This window comes from Toxorhynchites rutilus, chromosome 1 (genome assembly GCF_029784135.1).
Source record: "Toxorhynchites rutilus septentrionalis strain SRP chromosome 1, ASM2978413v1, whole genome shotgun sequence".
NCBI classification, from domain to species: Eukaryota; Metazoa; Arthropoda; class Insecta; order Diptera; family Culicidae; genus Toxorhynchites; species Toxorhynchites rutilus.
The window spans coordinates 68,926,258-68,938,658 of NC_073744.1; the positions used below are offsets into that span (position 1 = coordinate 68,926,258).

Below are 12,401 nucleotides of genomic sequence, written 5' to 3' on the forward strand. Positions count from 1 at the left end.
ACATCACTGTGGCAGATTGATGGACTCGTTTCATCGGAGACAAAACACAACACACGTTTGAACTATAACTATGTACATTGTTTTTTACTTAATACTATAGAAATATACATGAAATTATACGGAGTTATAAATTATACAAGCAGTTAAATTTCTTCTTAAATTCTGCTTCAAATGTGCTGCTGTTGCGTACACTCTGCTGTCTTTAATCGAACTGATGTGCTGTCCTTGTACAGCAAAAACTATCATCCAATCCGTTGGCGGGTCTGGGTCTGGCGTCGAGGGATTGCATCGCATGCATCTGTTCTTTCTTCAGTGTGCTTGTGACTGTACAATTTTGATAGAGATATCTCGTTACATTTCAACCGGAAAACAACCATCGAAGCGCAGATTGCTTTACCATTATATTCATAACCAGTACTAGCGGATCATAATTACGCGGATTTCATTCGGCCAGCTTCACTAGCAAAACTGTTTTCACCGACGTTAGAAAAAATAGTTCCCAAAACATTTCACTTTTGCTAGGTATGTACGTATCAAAATTCGCCAATGTCGAATTTCGCTCCCACGTTAAAATCTTGGAATGAACTAAGCGTTATTCGTAGTTTGTTGATGATCGGTCAGGTTCTGATACCTTGCAATATGAGATACACTTTCAGAGATGCAAGGGCCAATTAAACAATTGACGAAAAAATGAAGTTCGTTCATTTTATAAGTTTAATTTTTTTTGTCTTTGATAACAATACCTTTTTTATAGTGTTGATTATCATAAGAAAAATAACACTCCTAATCGTTGGATCTCTTTTGACATTTCAATTGGATCTTTTTTGACAGCCGTTTTGATTCAGTCCGCACTACCTAGGTTGTTATACGAAATCTTGAGCGATTTCAACAGCTTAAACTATTCTTTTCGTTCCAAATTAAGTATGACCATAAGCAATCCGCAAATCATATATTGACTCATTTAAACGATCCTATGACTAAATCAAATATGCTGTTCCTGAACTTTGTTATACAGGCCGAGACACCATTCAGTGTCACATTGGAGGTGATTTTGACCAGTAACTGGACATTCGCGATGACAGTGGTACAGTGTCGATGTCTGGTGGCGACTTTCAATGCGGGGCCATAATTTAGGCCCCGTACTCGATGTTTACAAAAATGTCCAATTAGAGATAAAAATGTCTAATTAAAATTGTCGCATTACAGGTCTGTCCAATCTAAGATAAGATCAGACAAAAGCGGATCTTTTACGGACCAAATTTCTGTCAGTCGCTCATTGAAATAGTGAATTTATTGAAAATTACGATATTTAGTTCAAAGGAAATGTGATGAAATTATACACAAGTTTATGTAGGGTAACACGGGGTGAGTTGGTCATACGGGGTGATTTGGACCACCCCTTTATCTCAAAAAGTACGGCTCAATTTTGATTTTTTTTATAATGACATCTCCTTCTATTGTTGAACCGTATGTACTTAACGTAAAACAACTTTGGTAAAATTAGTGGGAAACCGTAGCATGAACAAAACAAGCAAGCATTGCCAAAAAATATGAGTTTTCCCATCGTGGATTTAAGGTTCTTCCCGCTGATTAAACAAACTTTTCGTGTATTGTGCAGTATAGTTCTGTTCGCGAAACTGTAAGTTTGATAACAATAAATGAAATTAATTGCATTTTAATTTTTGCATGTTGTGTGGGGTGACATGGAAACGTTTTGTGGGGTGAATTGGTCCACCAGGTTTGAGGCTTTTCTTTGGTCTAATTGATTCCAGATGCCGCTGATTTACTAAAAGTCGATAGGCAGACAACGTTAGGAAGGAGGAGCTTGAAAGAGCAACGCAGGCCATCAAGAATGGATTTTCTTTGACCAAGCATCGTATTGGTTTGGAAATATTAGGCGATTTGCTTAGGAGGTCCGAATTCCCCCCCTTTCCACTATATGTTTTTTTCACAATGGATAAAGTGAGCGGCAAAACACTCATTTGTCAATGTAGCTTCGTTAGGTCCCTCATATTTCGGAATATAATTTCCATTGGTAAGAAGAAACGGAAAGTCTCATTATTCACTATGAAGATGGGAGAGTTGTCAGATCTAGCGGGTAAATATGAAAAAAGAGATGGTTGATACAATCTAGGTTGTGTTTTGCTGACTACCAATCTCTTGTTACACTGCTGATTTGTTCTTTCCCGCTGACTTATTTCGATGATGTAACCAGCTATATAGAACAACGAATTTTGTCCTGTTCTGTCGAGGAAAGTTTTCGCTTCATAGACGGTGTACTTAAAGTCGAATTCAATATTCATGTCATCCACATTCTCACTAAAATTAGATGAAGCTGAAATTCGATATGATGTCGATGCTGTTTCACTGTCCACCAATTTCTGAGCTGAACATTCTTCTCGCCGCTTTGATAGCAAGTCCATCAATCCAACAAGATGTTCTTGTGTATCGGCTGTATACGAAGCATTCGGTACTACGGTCATGTATTGCGAAAGAGTCACAATTTTCAAGTAGTTCCTGAATTGCAGTGGAGTTGAGCGCCGTTGACTCCCCGGACAATCTTGGACGAGTAGTTATGGATATCATTACAGTAATTTACATTTAATGCGACATTCCGAGGCACATGTCACTCAGTGTCGCATTGGGGCGATTTTGGCCTGTAATTGGACATTGGCGATTAGAGTGGTACAGTATCGACGTCTGGTGGCGACATTCAATGTGGGGCCATAATTTGGGCCCCGAACTCTATGTTTACAAAAACGTCCAATTAGGGGTGAAAATGTCCAATTAAACGAGTCGCATCACAGGTGTGTCCAATCAGCTAAATGTCGCATCAAATGTAAATTACTGTATTATACTATTGATACGGATATTTAAAAGACTTAATTACCCTTTTAAGAGCCCCCGCAGACTGCAGACTAATTTTTGGGCCGATACACAGTGGTCCAAAAGTGCAAAAACGTGATCGTGAGGGATATCTCCAAAACGGTTAATTTTACGTATATAATGTCTTCGGAGAAATTTTAAAGTACAACGAGGGCCACCTTTTGAGGGCTGCCATTTTGAAATGAATCCCCCTAAAAGTGAGATCCAAAATCCATTTTTTTCAGCTCTTAATCTCTTAAGATAGGAAGTTGGTGTCTTCATAAAAATTATAGCTCTTATCAAAACAAACAATTTTGCTGAAAACATCAACTTTCTATCTATTCAGGTAAAAAAGATATGGGACATTTTTGGTGAAAAGCACCAAAAAATCATATTTTCGTACTAACTTTTCCTCTTGATTTTTTACAATTTCACAATGTTTAGAGAACTTTTTTGCCTAGTCAAAACACACATTTTTGATGCACGTTGTTTTTTTATATCTTTTATATATTTGGAGATATTTGAGTTTTTATGTTAAAATTGACCTATTTTTGAACTAGGATATTTCATAAAGGGGCAGATTGGGGCAGATCAAACCGATTACAAATTAAAGTACAAGCAAAATGCTGCAAAACCACACTTCAAGCGTCTGTATCCACCTGTATCCTCAAAAGTTACACTTAATTTAAAGGAAGGCCTCCATCTACGTTATCCTGTTAAAAAATATGTTATATTGAATATAGTTGTTTTGTATACATCTATATAATATTTTTCTAAAAAATATCATTTAGACAATGACTTCAGTATTCTAGATTACATGAGCAAAGCTAAGGCAGGTTTCTTTAAATATTAAATAAAACATATAATGATCTTTTTAATTGCTTTTATTAGGATGAAAACTCGTCACTTTTCACATTATTTTAATTTTTTCTTAAGAAAAAGTTTCAACCTACCATTAACCATTTTTTTTTAGTTCAGGATACTGTTTACCCGCAGTCTTTTCGGGGTTAAAAGGGGAAATGATGACAAAGGAAAGGAAAAAGGAATTAAATTGCATTTTTTACGAGAACTTTTTCTAATGTTCGGTTATGTTTCTTCCAAAGTCGGCTAAAATATTTGCAAGTATTGGATAAATATTTTTCAATTTCCGGTATAATATCAGGTGTCAATGCCGTATCTATTCCAAAATGTTTGGACACTTCTTCTATCAGGTCAATCATGTTAACATTTTTATCACCATTGCCATTTTTCCAAAGCATAAACACTTGTTGATAATTCATTTTTCCTGTAGATATTTGTTAAGAATATTCTATTATTACGTTATTATTATGTTATGTTATGTTATGTTACGTTATGTTATGTTATTACTATTACAGTGCACTGTAATAGTAATTACATATTTTTTTAACAGGATAACGTAGATGGAGGCCTTCTTTTAAATTAAGTGTAACTTTTGAGGATACAGGTGGATACAGACACTTGAAGTGTGGTTTTGCAGCATTTTGCTTGTACTTTAATTTGTAATCGGTTTGGTCTGCCCCAATCTGCCCCTTTATGAAATATCCTAGTTCAAAAATAGGTCAATTTTAACAGAAAAACTCCAATATCTCCAAATATATAAGAGATAGGAAAAAACAACGTGCGTCAAAAATGTGTGTTTTGACTAGGCAAAAAAGTTCTCTAAACATTGTAAAATTGTAAAAAATCAAGAGGAAAAGTTAGGACGAAAATATGATTGTTTGGTGCTTTTCACCAAAAATGTCCCATAACTTTTTTACCTGAATAGATAGAAAGTTGATGTTTTCAGCGAAATTGTTTGTTTTGATAAGAGCTATAATTTTTATGAAGACACCAACTTCCTATCTCTTAAGCTGAAAAAATGGATTTTGGATCTCACTTTTAGGGGGATTCATTTCAAAATGGCAGCCCTCAAAAGGTGGCCCTCGTTGTACTTTAAAACTTCTCCGAAGACATCATATACGTAAAATTACCCGTTTTGGAGAAATCCCTCACGATCACGTTTTTGCACTTTTGGACCACTGTGCAATAGTTTGGTCGGCTTCTTAATCAGTACGCAGAGGTATGCATGTGCGCACATTACGCCGATTTAGTTGGGTCGGTTTTTGCATCAGAAGGCCGACCCGACCAAACTGTTGGTTGACAGAAAGTCTGTAGTATGCGGGGGCTCTAAAGCGCCCCATCCACGCACAATACTATTGTACCAATTTATTGACTTTTTTATTGAAGGTTGTCCACAGACGTACAATATTATGGCGCCACAGTCATATTTGTGCAATGGAATTGAATCGTTTGGAGATGATATTGAAGTTTGTGCTAAATATTGCGCAAGGCTGGCTACTGACGTTCAATATTTCATCGCAAGTACTTGTTAGAACCTGACACTTGATATCCCATAATGCCGGGAGTGAACGATAAACCTCGATAAACTTGAGAATAAAATACTTTTCGGCGTTTTTGATAGCCATCGCGATACACATGTCCTCGAAAACGGCCTGCAATTTTTTTAAGAGAACACTCATTCAACACTCGAGAAGATGTACATGTAAACATAAACTTTGACATGAACTGACACTATATTGCACAACGTCACCCGTAGATCATGCAATATTTTAAGCGTTGCACAATAAATATCTTAATTTTTTGATATCGTACAATATATTGGACAAAATTTCAATATCAGAAACATACGCTCAATATTATTTCACAATCTTCTGTGTTATGCAATAATATTGTAGATGTATGAGCCGCTTAAAACATATTTTTGAGATTGTCTAATTGAAAATATATCATTAAATTTGTACCAACCAAATGTTACGATTCATAAATACAGAAATATAAAAAATCCGAAATTTTATAATATTTGGCAACTATAGCATCTTCATGTCATGGCTTCGTTTTTGGACGACGAAGAAGAGTAAGAAGCCAATTGTTTGATCTTATCTTATTAGCTAGATGTCGAATTAAATGTAACTTTACTGTAGTCACCAAGAATGGTACACCCCTGCAGTCTAGTGAGTGTGCACATAGCTTACTCTAAAATCAAAACAAACCGGACGTTTTTTTCTTTTCAACACGACACGAAGATCGTTCGCAAGGCGCGTAGAAGTATATCCTAAGGTGGGCCAATTTGCTAAAACCACTCTTCAGCCATCTTGAAAGTCTACTGTGTTTTGTTTGTAAACAAAACACAATACGCTAGTGCCGAAGCTCGTTCCTGATCAGTCTGTCTCTTTTACGCTTCAAGCAAATAATTCCCCTTCTGCTTTCTTCCGTACTGTTTTCATATACCGCTCCCCTAACCAACTTAGTGACGAAACGGCCTCACCTAGTACCATAGACCCGTCTTGATCGTTCGATAGTCTTATGGCGGGTTTACATTAGGGTGGGTTTAGACTAGGGATATATTCATGTGAAGAAATATGATGAGATTTATAGAAATCGCATCAATCGTTTACACTAGCGTGAACTTCTATAATGAATATATTCATATTTTCGGTGAATTTATTCACCTAAAGTAGAACTGCATCCAACTTTAGTGATTTTTCACCAGTGAGAAATTCACAAGAGTTTACATATGCTGAATTTATTCAAGTTATATATACCTCGAATAAGTGTATCATATTTATTCTCACCCGTTTACACCTATTTTCAGGTGAATAAATCCATCTATAGCTATAGATCTCCCTAGTTTAAACCGCCATTAGGAGATCTATAGCTATAGATGGATTTATTCACGTGAAAATTGGTGTAAACGGGTGAGAATAAATATGATACACTTATTCGAGGTATATATAACTTGAATAAATTCAGCATATGTAAACTCTTGTGAATTTCTCACTGGTGAAGAATCACTAAAGTTGGATGCAGTTCTACTTTAGGTGAATAAATTCACCGAAAATATGAATATATTCATTATAGAAGTTCACGCTAGTGTAAACGGTTGATGCTATTTCTATAAATCTCATCATATTTCTTCACATGAATATATCACTAGTCTAAACCCACCCTTAGATTCGATACAATGGTGTGGTATGTCTGACATCACAGCAAACTCTACTGTTCCAGTATACGTCATTAAATCCGTTTACATAGTGGATGTCGCATACATCATAGGGTTTTTCTCCGTACTTATACAGTTACAAAGCTACTGATTTGCACACCTCCAGAATACATTGAGTTATGTATGCGTGTCAAATATCGAAAACAAAAATATTAAACTTCTAGGAAAACCAGCTGTGCCGGAATTATTGTGAAAACATTAAATTTTCGTTAAGATTCACTTTAAAATGGTCGCAGATTGTAGATCACTCCTTCCTGCTGGAACAATGTGGTGTGCTAAGTAGGCGTACTTAAATTATGTACAAACCGAACACTTCAAAGTGGGTTACCTATATCGAACGCAATAGCGCCGTTGTTTATTCGTGTCTGAGCGACAATGGCGACTTTGCCACCACGCAAAAACTCTACGCCAACGAAAATCTCGAAGCAGCATCTCACTCCTTTGCAGATTCTCCTTCAGATGGGATTTCCAAAGCATAGAGCGTAAACATGGAACGTGTAACGTTTTCTTTTTTGTCTCATCTTGTCACATTGTCCTTGCAGAGAGAAAGCACTAGCCGCTACGGGAAATCGAGGCGTACAACTGGCCTCCGACTGGTTGCTAGCACATGTAAACGATCCATCGCTTGACGAATGTTCACCGCGGGAGTATATTCTGTATGCATGTCCCACAGGACCATTTCTCCAGCAGCTGGAGAACTTTTGGGCACAATCACAAGAATTATGCGGATGGAACGGAGCACACAATTTCATGCCCCACATTACGTTGGTTTCGTTCTTCAAGGCACCAGACGAATGCGCACCCCAATTGTCGAAGGCGTTGAAAGAACTAATGAATCTGCCGGGGGCACATGTTGATAGACCCATAACATTAGAGCCGTACACCAGTCCTAATTTTATGGGTTTCTTTGTCGGGGAAGACGATGCCAATTATTTGAAAAGATTAGCTCTTCAGTACGTAAAAGAAGTGTCACACTCGAGTAAGTAGCATAACTTTGATCTTCAAACGGTTTTTCACAGTAATCGCATTAAACTAACACTTGGGGGTTCGTGGGTATATAGCCTCTATATCTTTCTGCATATCATCTATTTTTCTTCCTCTCCATATCACTCATAGTAATCAGCGATACCTACGAACAGTTAGATGCGCTAGTTACCTGTTTTCCGTGGTGCGGGGGAGTAACATCAGCACGCTGCATACCACGTAGCAGCCGATGTAAGCATACTATACTTTACTCTCGGAAACACACTTTTGGTGGTAAAATCTTCTAGGCGACGACCGGTGATGGACCACCTTCCGGTGTTCATGTTATGATTTTTCCACTACCAATAGAGCGTTAAAAAGACTGATTTCTGTTAGTACATTTTTATTTTCTTGCTAGCAATATGCATCGAATTAATACTACTACTACACATTTTCCTAATGATCGGGTTGTTCACGAAGTGTGTTAATCCTTAAAAATATTTTCTAGCCATCTCGCTGGAACCACACGTTAAATCGCTGCATCTGACTCTTGCCTATCAGTTTCCTCCGAATCAATTCAATGCCCTCAAGCAGCTCGTGGAAAACTTGGATACCTCGTGTACTGGTCAGAACTGGGAATTGCGGCTATACTCACGTGACGCGCGTCTCGCCACAAAACAGGTGGAGGGAGAGACAGCATCGTTACCTCGTTAGAAAACCCACTCTATTGCTACTTTCAGGTCCATAAAATATTGTATCCTCACACCCCGCGTGAACCCGACGAACTAGAACTGCGTATTGGTGACTACATATATCTCAGCCCGGAGGCTATCCAAAACTCCACGGATGGATGGGTTGAAGGAATTTCCTGGCTCACAGGAATCAACGGTTACCTACCAGAAAACTATACAGAAAGAACCGCCGAATCCGATGCATGGACAATGCACAGGACAGTACAGTTATGTGACATGTCACCGGACAACGTTGAGCCACCAGCGGATATGGTAGACGGTTTGCGGTTCGAGCTACAGACAGTCAACTTGAACCAGACCGCCAATGACGAGCATGATGGTGATTCACAAGAAACTGGTAAGTAATTCTGCTTCGTCATTACACTACTTTTCTGATAAGATAACGTTACGACTTTTCAATCAAACGCATCTGGCGTTATTCATTCAGTTTCGATTGGCCACTGTGAGAAACCACAGCAGCAGTCTTACAAGCAATCGCAAAAGGAAGAATCAAACCAACCAAATCAGGAAGACGACGGTTTCAAGTTAAAGGAAGATTTCATTCCGCCAGAAACATTCTACGAACTAATGAAAAAGCGAACAACAATGTCTGTGATTACCAATAGCCATGATTCGGGCTCTGCAAGTGACTTCGATAATACTCAGATAACGAGACAGAACCTATTAGGAAGACAAATATATGTACTTCGTCACGGAGAACGAATTGACTTCACCTTTGGCACGTGGATCCCATACTGTTTTGACGAAACAGGAAAATATATTAGAAAGGATCTAAACATGCCGAAGTCTCTACCAAATAGGTGAGTTGTATCTGAGCACTGTGTTGAATGCAATATAAATGTTTTTTTTTGCAGAAGGAGTACCTGCTGGCAAAGGGATTCACCACTAACCAATGTGGGTCGTTACCAGGCTCGGCTGACTGGAGAAGCGATGAAGGATGCAGGCGTCCGTATCGATCACGTATACAGCTCACCAGCATTCCGGTGCATTCAAACGACTACATCAATTCTGGAAGGACTCGGTCTCAAAGACAGTCATCCCATCCATGTTGAGCCAGGGTTATTCGAGTGGTTGGCTTGGTATCAGGACGGGCTTCCGGAATGGATGTCAAAGGAAGAACTCGTGGCAGCTGATTACAATATCGATACGGAGTACGAACCAATGACGAATGCAGAGGAACTTAAGGCTCGTCTCCACGAAAGTTTGGAGGAGTTCTACCAGCGAAATTCAACATCAACTGAGCATTTAATCAGGAACACAAGTATTTATTGAAAACCAATATGTATATGATTCCAACGAAACTAATGGACCTATTTCTAGTTGGAAACATTCTTATAGTGGGCCATGCGACAACTCTGGACACTTGCACTCGGCATATTGTGGGGGAGAAACTGCGTTCAACAAGCGATATGAGTAGGATTATGCAGAAAGTTCCTTACTGCAGTATGGCTGTGATCGAGTCAGCAGACGGCATCGGAGACTGGAAGCTGATTGACCCACCGTGTGAACCTATCACCCACACCAATAATAACCGTTTCGATTGGAAAAATTTGATCTAAGCGCCTGAAGGTAGACAAAACATAACTGTAATACATCATCGCCCGAATGACAACACGTATTTTAGGATACCACGAAAACAAAATTACTGATAGTGGATATGTTTCATTGTTTATATAATATATTCTGGTTATATCTATATCTTACTCGATAAGGCTCGTAAGTGCATATTAACATATTTATACTACAACAATAGATTCTCTGCTGATGACAAATGCAACTTAAACAAGCTTTAAAAAGTGTACTTCAACTATATTTGCATATTGCGCAGAATATGTGTTCACGTGGCTTATCATTTTTACCACTAGCAATATCTGAAGAATAAAAACCAATTTACCATTCGTACATATGCAGCAAACAGTGCAGTAGACTTTATTGATTTTTTTTCTGGTCGCATTCTGTTTTGATTGTATTGTATTCTTCTTTCGGTCACCAACTACAGTGATACAAACTCGAATTCGTACGCCACTATACAGATCACTTTTCCCTTATATTGAAAGTCGAAGACAAACTTTCGGAACATTTTATTTAGATGAAGTCATAGTGTTATATGACCGGTGCGGGGTTGCCACATACAATGTTGGTGATTGACGAGAGAATCGACGAAAGCAACCAAATTTTTTCAGCAAGTGAAAACAGCTTCTCCAATCAACGTGTTGGTCTCGCATCATACGATACCACTCAGTGAGTGAGCGAATCCAAACATGTGGTAGACAAGTTCATTCTGTCTCGTGAGTAGAAAGAACAGCAGCTCTGTCGACCAATGATTCACTCTCCATCGATCGGATTTGTGTGTGGATGAGACAGAGAAGGATCGCCAAGCGATAATTTTCCCGTGATTGCACTCATTTGAACAATTATCATACCGACAGCAAGCGTTTTAGGGGTCAATGCAGCAAATATTGTGATGCATACCGTACAAAAATTTATAAGCAGGGAACAAAGCTGCGATTTTTATTCGATCAGTTGTTTTTGAATGTCCCTTACTTATTCTTTAAATTTATCAGGTGTAATACATATTTTAGATAAATGTGGGCTAATTGTATATGCGATAAAAGATGTTATGTTTTGTAAATGCTTGTGGTACAGTAGTTTGTTTTTGTGGTACAGTAGTCTGTTTTTGTTTGTTTGCAGCATTAAAGGAAATTGGAAAACCGCCAGTAGGTAACTTTTAACGACAAAAGGTCAGGACCACATGGCTAACGTAAAGAAGAAAACATCGAATAAAAAAGTCTGATGCATGCGAATATACACACAGATGTGATATGAAATTGATAGCAAGAATTTTTCTGTTATCCGGATGGTCAATATTTATCAGTTTTCGCATGGAGTATAGCGTTTCACCAATCGATGGAAAATAAATACGATACAGTAATCTTCCGAATATACATATTTCAGTTTTTGCGGAATGTTTCTTCAGAAAAGAAATGAAGTTCTAATGTAAATCCGAAAAAACTTTTCGCACAATCAAATAACGTTACGTTCCAGATTGTATCCATTACTTTTCCCAACAAAACGTTTTTAACCCTAATATACTCGCGCAAATGGTCTCCCAGGCCGACAATCTATAATTTTGTTTTAAAGAGGATGAATTGATTGACTTTGAAAACTGAGTGAAGATGAAGAACACATATTAATAGAGTATCACGTTTTCTGCAAGGAATATTGAACAGATTTTCTTCTGTTAAGAACTTAATAACAGAAAAGGTTACAATTATGATTTTTTTGGGGATATATTGAAATTATTTGAATATTAGTTAAGAAAGAGTAAGTACAGGTCGGACTCGATTATCCGGAGGCTCGATTATCCGGAATTTTAGACTCTATCATCCGGAGTATTTTGGTTTTGATTTTTTTTTATCGAAAATTTTGAATAATTTGTTAATATACTTTATAAATATGATTATTTGAACAAATTTGTAAGAAGCTAGATAGAGGAGAGGACTGTAAAAGGGGTTGGTCAATACAACTAGTTTAGATTATCTGCAGTAGATTTATATACGTTGGAAATTCCAAATTTAAATGAATACATCGATTTAATATTTAAACATATCTAATATGATAATTTAATGAAACATGGATGTAGTTAGGATGAGCAGGGTCTGTTTAGTATGTTTTAATTCGGATATCCACAGTGCATCATATATAATATGATCTTTCGAATAATCATGGATGTAATAAAA

At 37.6% G+C, this 12,401-nt stretch overlaps 1 protein-coding gene across 2 annotated transcripts; it reads left to right on the top strand.

Annotated features, from left to right (window-relative positions):
- The first annotated feature begins 7,060 nt into the window (after positions 1 to 7,060).
- On the top strand, positions 7,061 to 10,576 carry LOC129769453 (ecdysteroid-phosphate phosphatase). 2 transcript variants are annotated; one of them, XM_055771742.1, is made up of 8 exons: positions 7,061 to 7,428; positions 7,489 to 7,925; positions 8,063 to 8,161; positions 8,418 to 8,590; positions 8,650 to 8,998; positions 9,089 to 9,461; positions 9,516 to 9,922; positions 9,982 to 10,576. In XM_055771742.1, the coding sequence occupies exons 1-8, from the start codon at positions 7,322 to 7,324 to the stop codon at positions 10,218 to 10,220; spliced, it is 2,184 nt and encodes a 727-aa protein (XP_055627717.1). In that variant the 5' UTR covers positions 7,061 to 7,321; the 3' UTR covers positions 10,221 to 10,576. The 2 variants fall into 2 exon arrangements, with proteins under 2 accessions (XP_055627717.1, XP_055627724.1); XM_055771749.1 differs by lacking the exon at positions 8,063 to 8,161.
- Positions 10,577 to 12,401: the final 1,825 nt, after the last annotated feature.